The sequence below is a fragment of the Phycomyces blakesleeanus genome (genome assembly GCF_001638985.1).
Source record: "Phycomyces blakesleeanus NRRL 1555(-) unplaced genomic scaffold PHYBLscaffold_17, whole genome shotgun sequence".
NCBI lineage: Eukaryota > Fungi > Mucoromycota > Mucoromycetes > Mucorales > Phycomycetaceae > Phycomyces > Phycomyces blakesleeanus.
Window position 1 is genome coordinate 816,697 of NW_017265150.1, and position 24,956 is coordinate 841,652.

The 24,956-nt window shown below is 33.3% G+C and overlaps 7 protein-coding genes across 7 annotated transcripts; 6 read left to right on the plus strand and 1 right to left on the minus strand.

The window, feature by feature from the left end:
- Positions 1-6,305: 6,305 nt before the first annotated feature.
- On the plus strand, positions 6,306-7,268 carry PHYBLDRAFT_148191 (hypothetical protein; the record flags this gene model as incomplete). The annotated part of the gene is made up of 2 exons (XM_018432035.1): positions 6,306-6,898; positions 7,004-7,268. The coding sequence occupies 2 exons, from the start codon at positions 6,306-6,308 to the stop codon at positions 7,266-7,268; spliced, it is 858 nt and encodes a 285-aa protein (XP_018289022.1).
- A 1,254-nt stretch (positions 7,269-8,522) lies between these two features.
- On the plus strand, positions 8,523-10,373 carry PHYBLDRAFT_171043 (hypothetical protein; the record flags this gene model as incomplete). Its single annotated transcript, XM_018436483.1, has 7 exons — positions 8,523-9,025; positions 9,094-9,178; positions 9,276-9,529; positions 9,590-9,726; positions 9,784-9,934; positions 9,962-10,040; positions 10,203-10,373. 7 exons carry the CDS (start codon positions 8,523-8,525, stop codon positions 10,371-10,373), a joined length of 1,380 nt encoding a protein of 459 aa, XP_018289023.1.
- Positions 10,374-12,329: 1,956 nt separating this feature from the next.
- On the plus strand, positions 12,330-13,076 carry PHYBLDRAFT_159508 (hypothetical protein; the record flags this gene model as incomplete). Its single annotated transcript, XM_018434000.1, has 4 exons — positions 12,330-12,442; positions 12,596-12,731; positions 12,786-12,913; positions 12,962-13,076. 4 exons carry the CDS (start codon positions 12,330-12,332, stop codon positions 13,074-13,076), a joined length of 492 nt encoding a protein of 163 aa, XP_018289024.1.
- Positions 13,077-13,801: 725 nt separating this feature from the next.
- Positions 13,802-14,699, plus strand: PHYBLDRAFT_171044 (hypothetical protein; the record flags this gene model as incomplete). The annotated part of the gene is made up of 3 exons (XM_018436484.1): positions 13,802-13,967; positions 14,114-14,341; positions 14,407-14,699. The coding sequence occupies 3 exons, from the start codon at positions 13,802-13,804 to the stop codon at positions 14,697-14,699; spliced, it is 687 nt and encodes a 228-aa protein (XP_018289025.1).
- A 2,293-nt stretch (positions 14,700-16,992) lies between these two features.
- On the plus strand, positions 16,993-17,529 carry PHYBLDRAFT_102021 (hypothetical protein; the record flags this gene model as incomplete). The annotated part of the gene is made up of 2 exons (XM_018427655.1): positions 16,993-17,337; positions 17,383-17,529. Coding segments are annotated over 2 exons (492 nt in total), but the record flags the coding sequence as incomplete, so codon positions are not given.
- A 1,351-nt stretch (positions 17,530-18,880) lies between these two features.
- PHYBLDRAFT_171046 (hypothetical protein) lies at positions 18,881-20,113 on the minus strand (the record flags this gene model as incomplete). The annotated part of the gene is made up of 5 exons (XM_018436485.1): positions 18,881-19,036; positions 19,092-19,298; positions 19,374-19,634; positions 19,693-19,972; positions 20,049-20,113. 5 exons carry the CDS (start codon positions 20,111-20,113, stop codon positions 18,881-18,883), a joined length of 969 nt encoding a protein of 322 aa, XP_018289027.1.
- Positions 20,114-23,995: 3,882 nt separating this feature from the next.
- On the plus strand, positions 23,996-24,741 carry PHYBLDRAFT_159510 (hypothetical protein). The gene is made up of 2 exons (XM_018434001.1): positions 23,996-24,372; positions 24,462-24,741. The coding sequence occupies exons 1-2, from the start codon at positions 24,072-24,074 to the stop codon at positions 24,497-24,499; spliced, it is 339 nt and encodes a 112-aa protein (XP_018289028.1). The 5' UTR covers positions 23,996-24,071; the 3' UTR covers positions 24,500-24,741.
- Positions 24,742-24,956: the final 215 nt, after the last annotated feature.

The following is a 24,956-nucleotide window of genomic DNA, read 5'->3' on the forward strand; positions in this document are numbered from 1 at the left end:
GATAGGAAAACAAGATACGTCGAAGTTATGGACAAAGGCAATGAGATAAAAAAAATAAAACTATTGCATAATGTGTAGTTGTGTATTATGTACGATATATTAAATTTATAGATCAATTGAATACGAATTGCAAAAGTTTTAATATAAGCAAGTAAATATATCGTATGTATTTATGATATGTAAATGCAAAGGGAAAAAATAGAAAAAAAAAATAAAAAAATAAAAAAATAAAAAACCTACGACATAGCGTATTCCCATGTGGTCCCCCACCATAGTACTGACGCTACCAGGAGAGACTTAACTGCGGAGATCAGACGGGATCCGGTGTGTTACTATCTGTATGGCCGTAGATTAATTACATATAAAAAAAAATAATTATATAGGAGATTAAAATAATCCAAAATAATCGGGTATAATAGGGTTATACTGGCTAAATAAAAAGCGGTTTGATTACACAAAAGGTGGATATGGTTAAGTAAAAGGTGGATATGGTTAAGTAAAAGGTGGATACGGTTAAGTAAAAGGCGGTTTAGTTAAATGAATGACCCAAACAGTATATTACTGGCCATATAAAAGGCGGTCTGCTTAAACCCAAAGCGGTTTGATTAATTAACCATAGTCTAATTAAGTAAATGACCCGAATTGGAGAATCTTGGTAGAAAAAAGCATGGTCTGGTTAAATAAAATATGGTCAAGTTAATTAAAAGGCGGTTTGCTAAATTAATTCACCCGAATAGTACGGTCCTGGTAGATAAAAGCTTAGTCTGGTTGATTAAAAGGTGTCTGCTTAAATTAAATGCGATGTGATTAATTGACTAGGGTCTGAATAATTAATTGACCATCAAGGTAGAATCCTGGTAGATAAAAGCATAGTCTGGTTAATTAAAATACGGCCAGGTTAAACCAAAGGTGGTCAACTTAATTAAAAGGTGTTTAGCTTAAATTAAAGGCGGTCTGGTTAATTAACTATTGTCTAATTAATTAAATGACCCAAGTGGTAGAATCCTGGTAGATAAACGCATGATCTGGTTAAATAAAATACAGTCTGGTTGAACCAAAGGTGGTCTAGTTAATTAAACGGTGGTCTGGTTAAACTGAAGGTAGTCTGATTAATTAACTATGGTCTAATTACTTAAATGACCCGAATGATAGAATCCTGGTAGATAAACGCATAGTCTGGTTAAATAAAATATGGTCTGGTTATATTAAAGGCGGTTGGCTTAACCCAAAGGTGGTCTACTCAATTATCTTTGATATAATTAATTAATTGACCCGAATGATATAGTCCTGGTATATTAAAGCACAGTCTGGTTAAATAAAATACGGTTAGGTCAAACCAAAGGTGGTATGGTTCATTAAAAGGCGATCAGCTTAAACTAAAGGCGGTCTGCTTAAACTAAAGGCGATTAGCTTAAATTAAAGATGGTCTGCTTAAACTAAAGGCGGTCAGCTTAAATTAAAGACGGTCAGCTTAAACTAAAGGCGGTCTGCTTAAACTAAAGGCGATTAGCTTAAATTAAAGATGGTCTGCTTAAATTAAAGACGGTCTGCTTAAACTAAAGGCGGTCTGCTTAAACTAAAGGCGGTCAGCTTAAATTAAAGACGGTCTGCTTAAACTAAAGGCGGTCAGCTTAAATTAAAGACGGTCTGCTTAAACTAAAGGCGGTCAGCTTAAATTAAAGACGGTCTGCTTAAACTAAAGGCGGTCTGCTTAAACTAAAGGCGGTCAGCTTAAATTAAAGACGGTCTGCTTAAACTAAAGGCGGTCTGCTTAAACTAAAGGCGGTCAGCTTAAATTAAAGACGGTCTGCTTAAACTAAAGGCGGTCAGCTTAAATTAAAGACGGTCTGCTTAAACTAAAGGCGGTCTGCTTAAACTAAAGGCGGTCAGCTTAAATTAAAGGCGGTCAGCTTAAATTAAAGATGGTCTGCTTAATTAATTATACCTTAATTAATTATTTGACCAGAATGGTAGAATCCTGGTAGACTTAAAGAAGATCTGGTTAAATTAAAGGCAGTCTGGTTAATTAAAACGCGGTTTGATTAAACCAAAGGCGATCTGATTAATTAACTATAATCTAATTAAGTAAATGACCCAAATGGTAGAGTCCTGGTGGATAAAAGCAAATTCTGGTTAATGTAAAGGCGGTCTGGTTAGTTAAATGACCCGAATGGTAGAATGCATGTAGATAAAAACATAGTCTGGCTATTTAAATGGTAGCCTGGTCAATTAACTTTATGTAATTAATTAATTGACCCAAAAGGTATAATCCTGGTAGATAATAGCATAGTCTGGTAGATAATAGCATAGTCTGGTAAATTAAAGGTAGTCTTGTTAATTAAACGGTAGTGTGGTTAATTAAACGGTAGTGTGGTTAAACAACTATATATAATTAATTAATTGACCCGAATGATAGAATCCTGGTAGATAAAAACATAGTCTGGCTATTTAAACGGTAGCCTGGTCAATTAACTATATATAATTAAATAATTGACCCGAATGATAGAATCCTGGTAGATAAAAGCATAGTCTGGTCGATTAAAGATAGTCTGGTCGATTAAACCGTAGCCTGGTCGATTAAACCGTAGCCTGGTTAATTAAACAGTTGTCTGGTCAATTAACTATATGTGATTAATTAATTGACCCGAATAGTAGAATCCTGGTCGATTAAAGGTAGGCTGGTAAATTAAATCGTAGCCTAGTCAATGAAACGGTAGTCTGGTTAATGAAACGGTAGTCTGGTCAATTAAACGGTAGTCTGGTCAATTAAACGGTAGTTTGGTCAATTAAACAGTAGTCTAGTCAATTAAACAGTGGTCTGGTTAATTAAACAGTGGTCTGGTCAATTAAACAGTGGTCTGGTCAATTAAACAGTAGTCTAGTCAATTAAACAGTGGTCTGGTCAATTAAACAGTGGTCTAGTCAATTAAACGGTGGCCTGGTCAATTAAACGGTGGCCTGGTCAATTAAACAGTAGTCTAGTCAATTAAACAGTGGTCTAGTCAATTAAACGGTGGCCTGGTCAATTAAACAGTGGTCTGGTCAATTAAACAGTAGTCTAGTCAATTAAACAGTGGTCTGGTCAATTAAACAGTGGTCTGGTCAATTAAACAGTGGTCTAGTCAATTAAACGGTGGCCTGGTCAATTAAACAGTAGTCTAGTCAATTAAACAGTGGTCTGGTCAATTAAACAGTGGTCTGGTCAATTAAACAGTGGTCTGGTCAATTAAACAGTGGTCTAGTCAATTAAACGGTGGCCTGGTCAATTAAACAATTGTCTGGTTAATTAACTATATGTAATTAAATAATTGACCCGAATGGTAGAATCCTGGTCGATTAAAGGTAGCCTTGTTAATTAAACAGTAGTCTGGTCAATTAACTATATGTAATTAATTAATTGACCCGAATGGTAGAATCCTGGTAGATAAAAGCATAGTCTGGTCGATTAAAGGTAGGCTGGTCAATGGAACGGTTGTCTGCTTAATTATTTATACTCTAATTAATTAATTGACCCAAATGATTGAATCCTGGTAGATAAAAGCATGGTCAGATTAAATAAAAGGCGGGTCTGGTATATTAAATTACCCAACTGGGGAATCCTGGTGAATAAAAGTGGGTCATGTTAACTAAATGACCCCAAATATTTTGATACCAGTTAATAAAAGCAAGCCGATTAACTAATTGACCTAAGTTGCTTTAGTACCAGTTAATAATAAACCGATTAACTAATTGACCTAAATTGTTTTGATGCTAGTCAAAAAGTTGACTGCGATACTTAAACGACCCAAATTGTATTTATCCTAGTCGAAATGTGGATTGGGTTAACTAAATGACTCAAATACTATTATTACCAGTCCATGGAAAGCAAATTCTGGTAAGGAAATGATCGATCTAGGTGAACAATGTATATGTCTGGTCAATAAACAATGCATCATGGTAAATGGGCGATTCATACAATGCATAAATGATGCATTTAATTAATTAATTCATGAATCCTGGTATAAAAAATATATTCGGTCGATGAAAGATTGATCCTGGTAAACAATGTATATGTCTGGTCAATAAACAATGCATCCTGGTCAATAATCAATCCATCCGATGTATAAATGATGCATTTAATTAATGAATTAATTAATCCTGGTATAAAAAATAATATTCGGTCAGTAAATGATCGATCCTGGTGAACAATATATATGTCTGGTCAATAAATAGTGAATCTGGTCAATAACCGATCCAGCCGATGTATAAATGATGCATTTAATTAATTAATTAATCCTGGTATGCTGCAATTGGAGATAACCATCTAAGTTTTTGACACTTTTTCAAACGTATATGACTTTTGCATAAAGCAAGTTATGGTAAGGTGAGACCGTGCAAACGATAAATACAATCATCATGTATTGTTTTCACGGTCCAGATTGTTTCTAGCTGTCCTAGATAAAAAGTCATATTCTTTCAAAGTTGGGACATAATAGTAGATCTACAGCAGAGTTTGACTTTTTTTTAAAAATTGAAAAAAAAACATATGCGATTATTACAAACGGAATTTAAATAGGCTTCCCAATATGGAAATGTATGCTAATGTGACATCTTTTTACGTTTATGCTTTTAAAATTTTTAGTTTACCATATATAAAAAAGTGTGCATTTTACTATCAGAGTTTTCTCAAGAGAAAATTGAAATAAATTTAACAACTTCGATACTTATCTCTGATTACACCATATTTCAATTGAAGAAGAATTTCATGCAGAGAGTAGTGAATGTAATACTAAAGAATTAAAAAAAAAGAATAAGAATTATAAGAGTCTAATTCAATTGATCTACAGTACCGAAAAGAAATGTTTCGCCCATTTTAACATCCGCTATGAATGGTAAAGAAGATATCACAACTTCAAATCCCTTTCTAAAGATGTACAATACGTATTGAAATATAATACTTGGAACAATAAAAGTGAAAGACATATATATTAATAATGTAAAAAAAAGATACAGTTTTAATAGCGGATTTGCTTAAATTTCTTTTTCTTAAATAAGGCCAATCGATTTGGCATATTCAAGCAGCATCTTCTACAAGTTTTTGCTGATATTTTGTTCCACTCTTCCAACAAAGCAGCCTTCAGCTCATTCAGAGAATTTGGTCTGGGGCGTCTTGCTCTGATTCTGTGATCAATGATTCCCCATATATTCTCAATGGGGCTAAGGTCAGGGCTGTTGGGTGGCCATTGCAAAACATCAATACCATGTTCTTTCTTGAACTCTCCTGAAACTTTTGATTCATGCGCCTTGGCATTATCTTCCTGGAACTTGTAGCTACCACTGCTAGGTACAGGAAGAGCATGCAAGAATGGAAGAAAATGGTCTCGAAGAACTTCTACATATCTTGGACAATCCATGTTTTCATCTACGAAAACAAGTGAACTAAGTCCTCCTGACCAGATACACCCCCAGACCATAACCAATCCACCATTTCCTTGCACCTTTGGGACAAAGTGATCCATATCAAACCTCCCACCAGTTTTGCGCCAGAGTTTTCTGCTTGAATTTTTCTTATACAGCACAAATGACGACTTGTCACTCCAGATAACTGTTTCCCACTGTTTATTCCAGTCTTTCACGGTTTTGTACCAAGCTCGGCGTTTGGCAATGTGTGCCTTGGTAAGAAAAGGCTTTGACACAGGTTTACGGCAAAAATAGTTCATGCTGTGCAAAGCTTTACGCATGGTAACCTTGCTGACATTCTTTCCCATGTCAGCACTAGCATCATCAACAAGATCATCCAACGTTGACCACCTGTCTTTTTTGAGATTCGAGACAATACGTCTTTTGTCTCTAGGTATGAGGATCTGTGGTCTTCCAGAAGACTTTCTGTTATCGGCAGTTCCTCTTTCTTTATATCTCTTTAAAAAATATCGAACTGTTGATTTGGGTACATTCAGCTTGGCTGAAATGCTGACAACATTATTTCCATCAAGTTGAAGACCAAGGATCTTTCCTTTCGTCAAATCTGAAAGCACATTATAGGGCCTACAAGAGTTATTCTTTTATGTGTTTGGCATTATGGTAGATTTGTTAATTAGTTTTTTAAGCCGTTGAAAAATATAAAATATAGGTTATAAAGCAAAGGTGCAAATAGCGTGCCAGGGTGCGAAACATTTCTTTCTCAGACTGTATTATCTATACATTTAGCTTCTTCATCAAGAGTAATAATAGATCCAGTTGAAGAGCAACAAATAATTGTGAACACAGTTGTTGATTCAACTATTATCCTTGCTGAAGAACCTACCAGTGAGCATGAGGAAGAAACCATGACAATAAATGAAAGCACTGCTACCCATCATTGTCCAAGCTGTTTGGGAACAAATTATCTTCGAATAACTAGTCTGATGTGTTCTAACAATGTACAGATACCAGTACAAAATCAGAATCCTCAAAACCAAAACGTTGCCAACATTGCCCGACTTCAAAATATCTCTGAGCCAGAAATTGATAGCAGAGGGAATATTGATGTTGTCTGTAGATTTTGTGCAGCATTGATGTGGTTGAAAGAGAAGGACACTGATTGGTCTATCCACAGATCGAAATTTAACATTTGCAGTGGCAAGAGAAAATATGTTCTTCTTCCTCTTGAGCCAACATCACCTGGAATTTCTGAGCTTCTAAATTACAGGACATTGGATGGAAAATATTTTCTCAGTAAAGTCAGAGGCTACAACAGCATCTTAAACTTCACATTGCTGAGAGCTAAAATTGACAACTCTGTGGCAAATAACCAAGGTGGTGCGTACTGCTTCAGAATACATGGCACTATATGTCACAGAATTGGGTCTATTCGTCCATCAAGAGCCCAAGATATTGATCACGTTCAACTTACTCAAGTATACATATATGATCTAGCATCGTAAGCCCAGCACCATTGCCATCATACTCCATACTTGAAAGCAGATATTCTGAAGAAAATTCGATCGATTCTCATAGAGACAAATCCTTTTGTGTCTCTGTTCAGATCAATGCATCAAGTATCACAGGAGAATGGACATGTAAAAGATGTTGCTATATGCTTGGTTGCTGAAGGTCCCCAAGATCAAAGAAGATATAATGCACCAACTGCTGATGAGGTTGCTATTCTAATTATAAATAATGAAAGAGGTTCTTCTAGAGACATCATACTGCACACACAAACCAACCAGCTACAAAAATTAAATGAGTATCATAAATCGTATGATGCTCTTCATTATGTTTTGCTCTTCTATTCTGGTGAGAATGGATAGACAATCGAATCAAAATCTTTGTCAGGAAAAACCGTTAGTGCTATGCATTAGTATTCCAACTGACTTATGTACTGCCCCAATTCTCTCCATCTTCTCCATCTCTTTGGCCAACTTTTCCAGCAATTTATTGTAGACATATATGCAAAGATTGAACATAACAGAATAAACTTTCTTGCCAGTGATCACAACCAACTTTGAGTAGACCTTTACAGTGGAATACAAGATGCTTGTTGTGGTGGTTGAAGTTGAAGAAGTTTTTAAGAGGAAGAATTGAAGATTTGAGATTAGGAATGAAGATTCGTGAGAACTTGTGTAGGTTTTGTTTATTGAGAAAAGATTTTGTATCAAAGTTTGACCAGGTTCTTACACTGAACTACTACTGCTATTTATATTGTTTTGGATTGGGAAAATTATATGACTGGGGTCAGGTAATCAATCCTATCTGAGCCTTAATCAGAGCAACGTGATCTTGGGATAATTAATGTATGATTAATTATATAAATGTGTGTAGTCCCAATGAAGTATTAACATCGAAAGTAAATGTGTTTATGAGTTATAATTATGCTTATAATAATCCACTGATGTATCCCATATTATGGTGATATCATCATATGAAATATAATCACTATCATGCATGCTAAACCTGTGTGTTAAATAATAAAGTAATCGGTAGACACCTTTGACTGGAATAGCTGAGGCCTTATATTATTTCCTTCAGACTTATTCTCAATTACAGCAGTAGTCAATACTCATTTATAACATAGCCAATTGGTTATTCTTTCTTTATCTATAGTATGGTTATTCTTCTCAATGGGGAACCCTTGGAGAGCAAGCGCAGCTTGTATGTTTTTAAAGTATGCTGCGATTGGAGATAACTATCTAAGTTTTTGAGTATATTTTAAAAGTTTATAACTTTTGCAAAACATAAGTTAATATAATTCTGAACTCTTAATTTGATAGCTATTTTCATTATCTCTACAATTAAAAGTTTATAATTGCTTTAACTGCTCTGAATAAAAAGTCTTAGACTTTCAAAGTTGAGATGTATTGACTTCTTTACAGCGAAGTTTATCTAGTTCTTACAATATTAAAACAAGTTAAAAGACTGTTACTGACGGACATTAGATTATAATTTCTTAAAAAGAAAAATCATGCGCATGTGACTTCGACTTTTATTTTGTACCTTTTATAATTTTACTCTTCCTCATGTGTTACTACTTAAGCTTAACATACTTATATTTAAAATACTCTAAAATGCCTTGTCCAAAAAAGAAATCAACAACAGCAAAGAAAATAAACAGATTGGCTAGTAGTGGAGCTTTTATTAAAAAAATACAATTGGAAAATGAAGATTATGTGGACTTGGAGTTTGACCATGAAGACGGTATTGTTTTGGACAACAGAGAACTCCAGGGAATGTCAGAAGAAGTTACTTCAGCTGCATATACAAACCAGATTCTGAAATGGCATGAAGGTGCTGATAAGTCGATTTGTGGAACTTATCAGAAAAATTCGCAAACAACTGAATGGAGAAAAAGAAAAGCAGATAATGATGCTTCAAATACGCAAGAAAGCTACAGTCTTACAGATACAGGCTTCTTTATTAAAGTTCAAAAAGAGGCTCCAATTGAATTAAAAGAATCTATTGATAGTAAATTGGAGAACATACAGATTGACAAAATTGCTGTGCTTAAACTTGCACATGAAGATGTTAAGAAAGAGATTTTCCCTTATACTCGCGCAGGTCCTTCTTCAAAGTCAATTAATGCTTTTGAACTCTGTTAGTTTAAATCAGTTGAATGCTATCTTCGATACAGAATATCAGGTGCCAAAACTATGGAAGCCTCAGAAAAAGCATCAATGGAAATATGGCTTCACAAAAACACTTATTGTCTAGCTGCTATAAGAAAGTATGTCAAATAGTATATTGATTTCCGTTTAATTACCTTACATCAACAAGGAAAGCATTTGAGAATACATTCTTTATTTTGGGATGAAGATATATAGTCTACTATTTGTAAATGGATTCAGAACCAGAGACCTGAAAGTCGAAGTCTTATCAAAGTGAAGATGTACATTGATGGAGAGATTTTGCCAAGAAAGTTTGGTATATCTGGAAATAGTTTTACCAGTACAATCTGGAAGTATCTTCATGAATGGGATTATGTGTTTAGAGAGAACTCAAAAGACATTTATTACAATGGTCATGAAAGAGAGGATCTGATTGCATATCATCAGAAATGGGCAAAAAGAATGATAGTGTACAAGAGAATAATAGCTTTTTCTGAAAATTAAGAAACTGTAGTTTTGCCAGTACTTAGATCCAATGAAATACAGCATGTTCTTGTTACTCACGATGAGTTGACATTCTATACAAACAATGGGAAAAATATCATGTGGCTAATGGAAGATGAAAATCAAATTAGTAAGAAAGATCTAGAAATGTCTCTCATGATCAGTGAGTTCTAGTGCGTATGCTACTGAACAATGACTAGAGGGGCATGGTTGTTACTAGAGGTATTCCGCCCCAGGGCCGACAGAGATGGGTACTGGATGAGTGCAGATATGTTGAAGCAATTGAAAAACAATATTATTCCTCTTTTTGAATTGTTTCACCCAGAGTGCAATGCTGTCTTTTCATTTGACCAAAGCACAAATCACAGAGTGTATGATCAAAATGCTTTGATTTAAAGCAAAATGAAGCTAAATGACAATGAGATTAAAGACAACAATCCTTGTTCTTTGCAGGATACAGTATTTGTCCAGAATGATGTAAAGGAAGTAGAATCAATGTACTGCGAGAAGGACATATAGTTTGCAAAGAAAAGTGAATGGGTCCAAAATAAGGTTAAATATGTTAAAGGCATCTGTCATATTCTGGAGGAGTGTGGTTTGTGTCTTGAGAAGAATTTGTATAATCCTATTACGAAATAGCAACTAGACTGTAAGAGTAAAGACACCTATGAAGATAGCAAGTGCTGTGCACATCATTTTCTAGCTTCACAACCAGATTTTATGTCACAAAAAACTGCTCTTTATGAGGCTGTCAAAGACTCTGGTCATATATTTGAACTTTACCCCAAGTTCCATTGCAAATGCAATTAGATTGAGAGGTATTGGGGTGCCGCAAAGCATGAAGATTGCCACCAGTATGACTATATGTATAAGTTTCTGGATAAGAATATCCATACTTTTCAAGATCATGCTGGTAAGCTTCCAAATATCTACTGGTATTACAACTGCTTGTAGTGCTACTTTGATGTATACAGCCAAGATATGAATGTGAAAGAAGGCAATAATGCTGTAAAAAAATTATCAAAAATATATACTTCTCATTATCATAATGAAGAAAGAGAATAGAATTTCTATCTGTACTTTCTTTTTTATTATTATTTTTACTTTTACATTATATTTATCTCTATTTATTATTTTATTAAATATATCTATTCTCCTTTTGTGCTTATTCTTTATGTTTTGAGTACTAAATATCATTGAATTTTGATTTTTTTGAAAGGCTGTCAGACATTAAATCATAATTGGCTGTTGGAGTTTTCCAGGAGAAAATTGAAGCAAATCCAAAAAAATTGATACTTATCTCTAATTGCACTATAAAATAAAATAAAAAAGCAAATAGAGAACCTGTTGTCAAGTGAAAATTCTAAATTTTCACTTTTGCTTTACGCAGCAATTGAAATTCTAATGAAAAGATGTAAAGTTTTACTGTGGGAGATCATTTAGTGATGAAATGGAGTGAAAAATTGAGAGTTTTCTAGTTTTTCACTCCATTTCATCACCAAGTTTTTATTAAGAATTGAGCTTGTTTCTTGAGAGCATCTGCAGTGGTTACATTATCAAAACATTGTATATAGTGTAGTATAGTCACACTGGGGATTGAATACCAGTTAAAAACAGATTGCCAAATTGTGGTTATATTACAAAGGAACAATTTGAGCTTTTTGACTGTTTAAAGTTTTCAGTTCTTCACTAATGATTTTGTTCATATTCTTTTTCTTAAAATTTATTTTATTGGACATTTGTTCTCTATAGATATATTAAAAATATGAATTTAATAATTTCAATATTGTCAGATTAATACTTAGCATAATTTGTGAGAATTTCTTTGCTTATTTCTATAGACCATTATTCATTTTAATAAAGGCTGTGAGAGAGAAGAAAACAATTCAAAAAGATAATATGAATTTATAATATAATACTACATGTAATGTTTCTGACCTTAAAAATGTGCTACATTATATATAATGTTGTCTGTAATGTAACTACTGCAGATGATTTTTTTGAGAAAATTTTGAAATCTACATTAAAACAGTCGCAAAAATTAATTTTAATGTAACTGCTGCAAATACTCTTACCTTCAAACATAAAAATAATATAGTCAAGAGTCGTCTCATTATATCTACTTAGGAGAATAAATCTTGAAAAGTCAGTTTATTAAGATGTATCTTTCTTATGTTTGTCACAGTACTTAGGTTTTTATTATGTTGTTGAGTTTTTCTTTTTTTTTTACTTGGTTTCACTAATAATTCTTTTTTAGCACTTTGAAAATATCACATTCCAACAGGTTCTCTAATGAAATAAATTTTATTTATGTAAACAGAGTTAAACAGTTTGGTACAAATAAAACAAGATAATTTTTAACACTGTAATTTCTTGAATGAGATATACTATTTACATGCCTTTGAAAATAATAAAATAAAAAATAAAGCTTGCAAAATACAGACCCATATCAGTACTGAATAAAATTTTAAGATTTCGCCAAATCAAGGCATCACCATTACACTACTTTCTATTTATTTTTTCAAAGCTTTTCCTCATTCGAATCTCACCATGTCTCACCAAAACAAAAAAGAAACTCTTCCCAAACAAAAGCAGCTTTCAGATTATCAAAGAGGACTGATAATTGGTGGTGCTGTAGTAAATGGCACTGCTGCTGAAATTTCTGAGAAGAATGGTATACCTCTGGCAATGGTGTATTCCACAATCAATAGATGGAGAGATACTGGAACCGCATTTCCTGATAAGCAAAAAGGAACTTTGAAGATAATGGATGAGCGAGATGAGTGTCACTTGATTAATGAGATGAAGACGAATCGTGAGACAACACTTGGGGGTCTTACCACCTTCATGTCTGACACCTTAGGGCATCCCATCTCCAAGTCTACCATTCGTTGAACTATTTGTAGATCTGGATTGTCTTCTTGTAAAGTTGTATACAATCCACTGCTATCAAAAGCACACAAGAAGAAGCGGTTGGCATTTGCTAATCATGCCAGAGAGACCAATCAGAGATGGGATCGCGTCATCTGAAGCAATGAGTCAAGGTTTATGCTTTTCAGCAGAGATGGCAATACTAGAGTATGGCGGTATCCTCAAGAAAAATACAGAGAAGAGTTCATTAGACCAAGACTGCAGTGTGATGGAGGCTCCATTATGGTTTGGGGCTGTGTATAGGCAGGAGGAGTTGGCCCATTAAAAACCATAAAGAACACGCTTGACTAGTATGCATATATGGACTTAATGAAAAGGAAGCTTCTTCCATTTATGGAATCTCTTAGTGAGAACAATGATGGGGAGTTTATCTACCAAGAAGATAATGCTTCTTGTCATAAGTCTAAGGTTGCAGAAGAGTGAAAGAAGTGTCAGAACTTCCCAGTGATGGCATGACTGCCAAATAGTTCAGATCTCAGCCCCATAGAGAATTTATGGGCATATCTTACTGGAAAAGTGAAGGCCAGAGTCCCCTCTCCAAAAAATCTTAATGAGCTGGAGAGGGCTATTCATATAGAATGAAAGAATATTCTGGCTGATGTTTGCAAGACACATTGCATGTCAATGCCTAATTGCTTACATGAGATGAAGAAGGCTCGTGGAGGGTCAACACATAATTGATTTTTTTAATAAATTTACTTTTTTTCTTTTTAAGAGCCATATCTTAGTATATATATGTTTTCAAACATGGGGTGTTAAGTGAATATAGACAAACTAGTGTAAGAATATTAAAGAAGTTGATGCCTTGATTTGGCGGAATCTTAAAATTTTATTCAGTACAGATATGGGTCTGTATGTCTAACATTTATATTTTTATATGCTTTTTTTGAATTTTTTTATGCACCTCTCATACCTTTAGCATCTTTATTCTTTATATTTTTTATATTTTCTTATGCATTTTCTTAAATATTTTTCTATGCAAAAAATAAAAAAAGAATATGCAATTTAGGTTTCTTTTATCGCAGTTTACATTTATATTTTGTGCAAACAAGCTTTGCAAATTGAGGCTAAAATAAAAATTAAAAGTGCAAATTAAAAACGTAAATTAAAAGAAAATATGCAAATTTGGTAGGATAGAATGCAAATTAGTTTTCTGTGTGGCAGCAAACTGATTCTAAAAAAAAGCAAACTTTTTTTTATAAACTGCCAATTTTTTTAAAAAACTGTAAACTTATTTTTATAAGCTGCAATCAAATAGAAAAAATCCAGTACTTGACCTTGATTCCGAAATCAGAACAAGTGTCCATATGCTTGATGATTCATTTGTTATGAAACACTCAAACCAAATTGAAATCTATATTATTGCCAAAGCCTGCAGAAAATTCAATAATAGGAGCAAGAACTCTATTGCTGCTCCTATGGACTTTGCCAAGCTCTTGGCTGCAAGCAATAAAAACAACACCAAAGTAAAGAGTATAGACATCAATGATGTCCAAGTTGAGTCTGTTAAGGAAAATCAACAAAATCATTGACTATATCTCTGATAAGAAATAAACAAGTAAAAGAAAATATTAGTATTAAATATAATTGTATCTAACTGAAAAACTTAAATGTATCAGATAATGACTATAAATATTTGCATGTCTGTAACCTGAACAGAGTGTACAATAGTTCAGTAGAACATGTCACTGATCATGAACATATTGTTCTCACATACATGTTCACTAGTTGTGCACATGCTGTCAGTCTGGAATTGTTTTCCATGTTTTTTGAGAACAACATCTTTTATAAAGTCTATAACAAATGCGTAAAAACTGTTAATAAGTACATGATAGAACTTGGATTCAGTAAGCTTATAAATAGTATACTCTTTTTATAGCATGTGCACTTACTACTATTTTAGCTAATATAGATTCAATTCTGTCATACTACAAGATAGACACCTTGTTGAAGGATGAGTACCCAGTGAAATTTGTTACATACAATATGTGCATAAATGGATGCTGCCGGTTCTCAATAATAGAAGAAGAAGACTTCATCAACGAAGATGAAACATGTCCTTATTTTGGTGAGGGCAGATACAAAGTGGAGAGAGTGAGTGTAAAATCTGCACAAATCTTTCAGATGGTGTCTCTCTTAGAGCAACTGAGATTCAAGCATGCTCACCATGAGGAATGGGCTAAAATGACCTATGAGAATTTCTGAAGGTTTATGGGGCTTTAAAGCTCCGAATTCAAACTCCGCCATTTGCCTACAGTGTCATAAAGCAATCTGAAGATCACCAGTTCATTTCCCACAAAAGACATCACTGCAAAAGACCGCTGATTTTAGTTCCTGAAAACCTGCAAAAATTTTACTACAATTTTTGATTTTTAATTTTTTCAAATAATTTCTATTTTTTTCTGTTGTGATTTCAGATCGCTCTTTTTTAGCTGTAAAATCACACTACCGTCATTTTTTTGGCCATAAAATTATAAAATTGGGTTTTTTTTTATATTATACACTTCTTTGATATAATTCTAAATTACACTGAAAAAACACTTATACAAAAGTTAATATAATATTTAATAAAAATTATATATATTCTTAAGGTTTCACTTTTTCTATTTCAAAATAAATCATTTAAATATTTTTTATGTATTATAAATGTGAATATAAGAACAAATATTTAATTAATATATTTCAAGGGAACGAGACAAAAGGTTGTGATTTCATTTTTACTGTGGCAATATTTTTGTGTGATTTTTCCCTTTGATATATGGAGCTAAAATATCAGATTTTTTTATTTCACATGTTGTGAGAGGCAAATGTTCCATTTTTGGATTATTTTTTGTCATGGTCGAATCATCGTCATATCAAATATTATAATTCTAAAAAAAGACTTTTAAAAAAAAATTGCATAAACTTTTAGTAATGTACGCAGTATTTGACTTGGTTAATGACTTAACAATAAATGAGTATAATTATGATGATATGTGTGGTAGATGTATCAAAGAATTACTTGGCATACTATAGTCATGGCATGGAGCAGTATTATATCTATTTATAATTTTTTTTTGGCATATAAAGACCTTGATCAAAATCTCTTAAAATCTATATAATTTTTTTATAATTTAAAACAATCGACATGTTCAATAATCAAAAGAAAGACAGTTATGTTATCTGCAAATGTCCAGACTGTACAAAGTTGGATAGCTGTGGAAAGAAACAGAAAAGACAAAATGCACAATGACACTATGAGAAACATATAGTGCCTGTTGCCAAAGACGATGCAATGGGTAAATAACAAGAATAACTCGAGCTGTACATGTAAAATTAATATAAATTAATTCATAAAATAGATGTTCCTGAAGAACATTTTGACGACATGGAAGTAGATAGTATTGACAGTGACAATGACAATGATTATGATTACGAGAACGAAGGTGAAGGCGAATATGAAGACGAAAATGAAGAACAAAACATTGAATTTGATCAAGAAGGTAAGAAAATAAAATAAAATAAATGAACAAAATAATAATTGAAACTGATATATATTTTTTTTATTTTTTATTTTTTATATGATTATAATTGTAATTATATTTTTATTTCTACATCTTTACAACAATTATTCCTTTCCAGTTGACTTACCTTTGTCCCAAGAAGAGTCTATCTTTACTGCCGAAGATACAATTACAGGAGCATTTGTGGTTGATGGCGATGAAATTGAAGAAGGCGATACTGGTTTTGATTTTGAACAAGAAGAAAACTTTGATGAGACCAGTGGGACCTCAATAGTAGAATCAGGTATGAATTAATACGGTATAGACAATTAATCAATATATTAATTTAAACTAACTTAACCTTTGTCTTCATAGCTCGTCCTTCGTCTTTTGATAACATGCCCTTGTATATTCGCTTTGTTGCAGTATTCATTGTCATATTTCACTTGACCTTTTTGGTGGAAAGCGGTGGATCGATTCTCATTGAATTTTGTAATACTCTACTGTTTCTCTGTGATATGTCTGGCGCCCTTCCACTGACGATCAATAGCTTGAAGCATAAGACAGGATTTAACATAGCAACAGACGGAATGACAGTATACATTGCATGCTCACAATGTCATTCGATTTATCCTCCGGAAACAAGTCAAAGAGTCTGTACATTTAAGAAATTCTCTCAATCCGCCATTTGCAACAACAATCTCTTTAAAGTGTCAACCGGAAATCATTCTCTTCCAGCAATGGTATATCCATTCAACTCTCTGAAGTACGCCTTGCAACAAAAATTCTCCAAGCCAGATTTCGTGTCCAAGATCAATTTGTGGAGAAATCATCAAATAATTGAAAACACCAAACTTGACATTTTTGATGGTGCAGTTTGGAGTGATATTAAAGACATCAATGGCAGACGGTTTGTTGATGATAGCCAATCTTTAATGTTGACTCTGAATATCGATTGGTTTCAGCCATTTGATGGACAAACACATTCCAGTGGTGCGATATATCTCTCTATCAACAATCTCCCACGGAGTGAACGTCTTAAGTCTGAAAATGTCATTCTTGTTGGTATGATATCTGGGCCGAAGGAAGCAAGCACTGACAGCATGAATCATTACTTGAAGCCGCTTGTTAACGAATTGTTGGAGATGTACATTGGTGTAGAAATGACAGACTCACAAAATAGAAAGATTGTTGTTTGTGCTGCATTGATGTGTGTTGCCTGTGATATCTCTGCCACTCGCAAAACCTCTGGATTTACTGGCCACATGAGCACATGCGCCTGTCACAAATGTCAACAACAATTCACGACTATAAAGAAGACCAGCAAGCTTGACTACTCTGGATTCAAGTATAGCAATTGGGTGAGACGCACAAAGACAATGAATCTGGAACACACTGTCAGCTAGGCAAATGCATTGAACAATACTGAGCAAACATGTCTAGAAAAAGAAAATGGCACTCGGTGGTCAGAGCTTCATTGGTTATCTTACTTTGACCTAGTCCGCTTTACAGTTATAGACCCGATACATAACCTCTATCTTGGAACTGCAAAGCAAATGATTCAGATATGGCGCGAGTGTAACTATATCAATGAAAAGAATCAGTTAACTATGCAAGAGCTTGCCAATGGTATTGTTGTACCTTGTGGATATGCGCGTATAACAAAGAAGATTGCTGATGGTTTTTTGTTCATGAAAGCTGACGAGTGGAAGTCGTAGTGCGTCATATACTCTCCATTTGTTCTGAAGCATGTGCTCCCAGCCAAAAATCTCGAAAACTGGATTTTGTTTGTTGACGCATGCCACTTACTCACAAAACCTTTGATCAATGACAAAGAAATAGATGAAGCCCACAGTAAACTCCAATTGTTTTGTACAAGATTTCAGACACTGTATGGAAAATCGGCTGTGACACTGAATATGCATCTACATCTTCATCTTGGCGAGTGTGTTCATGACTTTGGGCCAATTTATGCTTTCTGGTTATTCAGTTTCAAGAGATACAATGGTTTGTTGAAGAATATCGAAACAAATCAAAAAGGCGGCTTTGAATCAATGATGATGAAGAGATTTTTGGAGATAACATACATTGGCAACTTCATACAATCTTTTGTCAATCATCTTCCCCAGTTCGCAATTGACTTTCTGCATCGCATTTCAAATAGTCAAGATCAATTAGCAGCATTGCATCCATCTTCTACTGCCAGTACCTTTTCTCTGTCTGACTTTGTTGAATATTCGTTAAACTCTTGTCATTCTGCTTTGGGTTGTGAGCTGTTGCCCCCTTCAGTGTTTCCAATTAAACTCAACCAAAGGATTACAATGTGCAAGGGACATTATGAATGTTTACTGGAGTTTTACAGACACGCGTATGGCAGTCACGATCTTTTTGGCCATTATTCAAACTGCGAGTCTAACCAGATTTTTGTCAATAACCAAATTGAGAAAATAAAACAGATATCTCTTCTTGGACAGGAATACTCTTCTGGGTCTTATTTCCATGCCTATTATCTTGAGAATAACAGTGAAGATAAAGCAGCGTTTTCTGGCTGTATACTGTATTTATTTCAACATTTGATAACTATCAACAAAACTGTCATCACCCATACTTTTGCGTTTGTTGAGTGGTACTCTAGTTATTCTTTGGGGAGTTACCAGCCAATGTTAAATGAAGGCATTGAGCTCTGGAATGAACTTTCTTCTGTACTTAATTATGAATGTATTATTCCAGTACATTGTTTATATTCACCAATCGCAATTGCTAAATATAGATTTACTATAACTAGTGAATTTAAACGTTTAGTAATCCCTTTACCCCAAAAAATAGAAGCTTAAATAATATTAATAAAATACCATTTTGCACTCTTTTATCAATTTATTAGAAAATGTTTGATTTATTGTCTTATTATTTCTTTGACCATGATGGCAGCTTGTTTGCCTTGGTCTTACTAAGCTGCTTATCTCTTATTCCTTTAAATTTATGCTCGAATGGATGGGTATTATTTTTCTTATCATGAGCTGCCTCATAATCCACATCAAGTTCATCAACGAACCTATCTCCCTATATGTCAATGTAAGTATTATTACACACCATCCAAAAAAATAGTTTTTTGTACTATACCTCTTCGCTTCTCCAGCTTGGGCAGAATCTCCAAAAAAAAACTGTTTTCTGAGGACGAATCCTGTTCCTCTTCTTCTCTTTCGTCATCACTCTCAAGGTCTGACACGTAATCAGCATGGAGAATACTGTCAACATTCTCTCCAAAGCTGTTCACAAAGTGTGCCCGATTGGCTTTCAAGGCAGATTGTCTTCTTTCACACGACTATATATAAATATATAATATTTCTAATTTAATATCACATCTAGTATATTGTGTGCATGTGTTTTTTATCTTTACACATTGCTGACAAAGACAGGCCCGTCGATTCTCTTCCTGCTTCTTTTCTTCTGTTTTTTTTTCTTGCAACTTTCTGTTGCCAATGTGCCGCACAATCTTAGTTCGAAGAGTTGGCAAATCCACCTTTTTCCCCTCTTCTTGATGATGAAGGTAATCGGTAACAGACTTCAGAACGAGTCTGTTTCCCTCACTGTTTTTATTTTCATTGGTATTGTATTGGTCATACAATTTCTCTTCACTCAAATAATCGCGCAACAATTGCTATAATATAAATGTATATTAAATTCTATCTATATAAAAACATATTATGATTACTTACATCCAATGTTGGTTGACGTCCAGGCGACATGTCTTGCTCAACTGCATTACTTGCAGTGGCTTGGGCTTTCTCAGAAGATGTGTTCTTCAAAACAGTGTTTAAGACACCATTCATGATATCAAGTTTCTCGTACACATCATGGATGTTACGAGTTCTACCTGACGAATCACCTTCAAGATTCAACCGAGCTCTCTTTGGTGCTAGTGGTCTTTGATTGCTCACTGTTCCCTGTGAGTGTTGCAACATTATCGTCCTTATATCATTGGTATTTCTTGGTGGGCTTTTTTTTTGATTTTTATAAAAAACAAAAATAAAATTAATATAAGAAAATTGAAGACTGCCTGGTTTTAATCTACCTTCCCACAGAAGGTTCTTCACCAAAAGCATTGTTAACTGAATTGTTATTGAGATTTCTTGACATTGTGAATAATAAGAATAGCTTGTTTTTTTTTAAATCCAAAGGGTCTATTTATATTATGTTTAATTTGGGCTTTAAGTTTTATTCTTTCTCAGAGAATACCATGATCTATTATGTAACAAGAACAGCTTTGAATGTTTCCACTCTTGTTGTGAGTATTTTATGTGTTTCTTTAATTTAATTTTCAATCCATGTTTTATTCTTATATTATGTATTAGTATTTGAATAATATGATTTTATACTATACTCTGTTTTTCATATGTATTAGCTGCTGGCATAGTGCAACTGCGTTTTCTTTCAATTCTAAGTTACAGACAAAAATTATTTTTTGATTTATTTATTTTTTAAAAAAAACCCCAAATTCGTATTTAATAGAATAACCGCGCCCCTCTTTTTTATTTTCTCTTTCTTTAACCTGCTCTTCTCGTTTTGTCTCTTTTTATATGTCTTGGTAAGCTTACTCTTAAGATCTCAACTTTTATTAATACTTTTGGCTTTTAGAATCATCTTAATATATATTAGATAAACAATACACTCAATAAGCATTCAAAACAGTACAGGTAATAAACAATCTCCTAACCAAAATGAAACACCTTGCTGACTAAATATCTTTTATTTTTAAAATGATAGGGCTTCTACCCATTTTGTAATAAAAGATGTTTTGCTCTTGACACTATATACTTTCTGGTATTTTCAGTCTATGAAAAGGTAATATATATATAACTCAACTTAAATAATGTAACTTATCAATTCTTCTTCTCAGATAAATATGTCACGTCTTTTTTTCAAGTCATACTGGTTTGCCCCTTTTTGCAAATGCGTGTCTATAATATATAAGTAATTCAAGTGTCTTTACAATCAAAGCGTACATATTAATAAAGTTGTTTATTTTATTTCTTGCTTTTTATTTAAAAGAAAATATCAATCAAACGGATTTTTATTCTATTGCGAGATTTGTTATGAACCCCCATAAATGATCTAGTAAGTATGTTATTTCATTTTATTTCATAAAGAAACCTGTATTAATACTTCTGTATCTTTTTTTGCTCTAAGCTAATGTAGTTCCAAACAAACGTATTCTCCAAGAAAATACCAAGGATTTCATTTTCAGTTAAAGAAGTGTAAAACCAAAAAACGTGCTGAATACATGAAACCGATATGGTAGGGAAGTATAGTATAAGTTAGGTCGTCCAATGTATTCAAGCCGTCCAATAAATGAAAGTATAACATGTATACAAGTCGTACTATTCGGATACACACTTTTAAAGAAGTATTAGTGGTCCATATGAAATAGCTAAATATATTTTCCAACCATTCAAAAATCAATAAAAACCATTTTTTCTATGAGATTCTATTTCAAATGCGTCATCTCTTGATGATGTCAACAAGATCCACTGGAAAAATTAAAAAAATAAGGTAGTTTAAATATGGGGTATAGTGCAGTGTAATTTTCATATTTAAATTAGTTGATTTTTTTTTCCACTTGTGCTGAAGGTGACCTTCACAGATAGTGGAATGACTAGAGTCAACTAGCGGAATTGTGGGTGGGGGGTGCCGCAGGTAAGGTTTGTTAGCACTTTAGATATACTTATCTGACTTGATATATAAAAAGAAAGTTTTTTAAAACTGCGTATCTATTTTGATATTCTTTATATGGAACCATAAAGGTCAGGCACCGACATATTATGAAGATTAAAAGTAGCGTAAAGGTGACCTTTAAGCTAGTTTATTGTTAAGAAGTTTGGTCATCAGCAGCAAAAAAAGGCGTCTTTAAAATTATGGACCAGTAATATGTTCTTTATTTATTTGGTTTCCCGTTCTTATTAGGCTGGTAATGGTTTACGCTTTTATTTTTATTGGAAAGAATAGAATGTTTCTAGGTTTCAGATCTAATAATACTATTCTATATCTCTAGCTACTTCTTGCTCGGTCGGTTTGTCATATTTGGGATGAAAAATTTTCTACAAAAAAGAAATACCTAAAAAAAAATGAGCTGCTCAATACGTTTTTTTTGGGGTACGAGCAGTACTCTTTGAGAATAGATAAATCGTTAGTGATGGGTGTGCGTGTGTGTTGGATATTTCAATTCTTATAAACCATTAATACTTATATTGGAATTATCCAGTACAAAGACCAAACAATAAAATATTACAAGTAAAGCTACGGAATTTTGATTCCTTTGGCTATGAAAATGATTGGAAAAAAGTAATTTTTGTGAATTGGGCAATATAATTATTAATTTACATACCCAAAGCAAACGGATTTATTTGTAGATATAGATAATACTTATCAAAAGTCGATATAGTATCTGGTAGTTTTTTTTATTAATAAACAGTATAAGTAATATAATGATACATATAAGGATAGTAAAAGAACAAAAAAAGTCTTACCATGTCAATGACAGCAGCATGAGATAGAAGCTTTTGATTCATAGCATGTTTTAGAGAGGGTTGTTCATCTATAGTAAAAATTGGATTCAGTTTGATTAATATTAAAGAGAAATATAATAAATAAATAGATAAAAATATTACCATGTTGGTGGTCGTGTTTAGCTGTAGAAAATATTTTGGGTGATATGTCCTATAAAAAAGAAAGGAAAAAATCAGGATACTTTTATGAGATGATGGTATGAAGTATATTTACTAACCTTGGCTAATCTGGATGGCCATTGTGAAGAGGATGCATCAGAAGGAAACTATACGCGAGTGACTATGGTAGCAGAAACACTTGTTATTACTCAGCTATATTTGAAGAAATTACTAATAAAGAAAAATAAAGAAAAAAAGCGCCTTACCAGGAACATTTGCAAGTATAAGAGTAAAAGAGAAAGAAAGAAGTAAAAAGAAAAGAGAGGGCGAGTGTCTATGGCAACTGAAACAACTAATTCTTTTTAGTTATATAAAAAAAGTACTTTAAAAAAGCAGATTAAAAAAAAGACTAATAAAAAAATAAAAAAATGGGTGGAGACAGCGACGAAGAGTGTGTCTATGGCAACAGAATAAATAAATTCTTTTATTTTCTATAAAGAAGACTTTTTAGAAAGAACATGTCTTACACAAATAGTTCGCAAATATAATAGAAGTTGCAGAGATAGAGAAACAAAGAAAAGACCAATAGCAAATATAAAGAGCAAAAAAAAAGAGAAACAGGAACAACAACAAAAAAAGAAAAAAAAAGTGCGTTTGAAACAAAAGACTAGACTGGTTTGATCAATTGGGTTCTAAAGCAGTATGAAAGCCGATTTGCATCTCAGTGATTACAAGAAGTATTAATAGAGACTTATATATCAAAGATATGCTGAATATCTATATAAACCATACGTTTTATACAATTTGTTTACTCTTTCTCCTGCTTTCTTGCTACTTATTGCACTCATACTCAAACACACACACATCAACCCATTTTATTTCAAATAATTTAAGTATGTAAATTTGATATAATTTATTTTTAATTCAATTCAATTCAATTGTATAATAGCATCAATAACAATGTAATCTAAAATTAACAGTTACATTTTTACCTTTTATTATATTCTGTAGACAATGGCTATTCAAAGACGTCAACTTGCTCTTCGTCCCGTTGAGATTACAAACGAACAATTGATGGAAATTCTTTCAACTTTGAAAACTAATATGACAGCCATGGGAACCAACATGGCAGCTGACATGTCGATTGTACAAGAACAAATCGGCACTGTTGAAGATACATTGCTAAACATGAATAGCAGAATTGGTGTTCTTGCCACCAGCAGCACTGAGACAATCACTGCTATTGACAGTTTAAGCAGGGCCCCCCTCGTTTCCCCTACCAATACAATGGCTAATGTTTCTCAGCCTGCCTTCAACGCTCCGTCTGAGTTTAGCAAGAAGGCCTCTAATGATGTTTATGTGAGTATCAACATGTGCAAAATTTTATCGATGTATTTTCTCATATATTCTATCAGGCCCATATTCGTAATTTCATGTGGGATCCCAAGCTGAAAACAAGAAATCAAGCTGATATCCTGGCAAATGAGAGTAAGCCCAGATGGAATACAAATGTTTTCTTTTACAAGTCGCCAAACAAGGAGTTGGTGGTGCGACTTCTTGAAAACTTGAAGCGCAAGTTTACCCATGAGGGATTTAGAGAGGCAGACTTGAGAGCAAGACTGCACAAAAACTTCACCAGCCGGGTTTCAAAAGCAAGAAAAACCGAAGAGGAAATAAAAGCAACAAACACTCGTTCGAGAAGGGCAGGACGTGCCAGAGATGTAAGTGTAATCTCTAAATAAATAATTTCAAAATAATATAGTTTAGTCTTGAGAATTTTAAAAATACTAATACAAAAAAACTACTATTAGAATCATACTCGCCGTTTACTTGCATACACAGACAACAAAGAAGCAATTGATCTACAAATGAAGAGAGATTGTGACTTCACGATGCAAATGGCAGCAATGTCCGATGGAGAATCTGCAGATGAAGACTTCGAGAATCGCACGAAGAGCATCGTCAAGATTGTTCGGCCAGGATGGAGAAGTGACGAGGTATATTATTTTATATTAATAATTATGTCTTATTATAAAAAATATAAAGTGAAGTATTAACAAAATCATTTTAGTTCAATACTCTCATTAAACTCGTTGATGAGTATGTTATTGAAGCAATGGGGTCAAGTGCTTCTCAAATGAAGGAGAGGGTTTTCACCAATGTGTCCAATACAGCAGTCCCAGATGACATAACCCCCAAATTTCCTCAGTGGGCCCTTAGAGACGGGTATTAAATAAACAAAAATTGCCTCTCTCTTTTTATCTATATATTACTTTTCACATACAAAATACTATCAATATATATATCAGAAATACGCG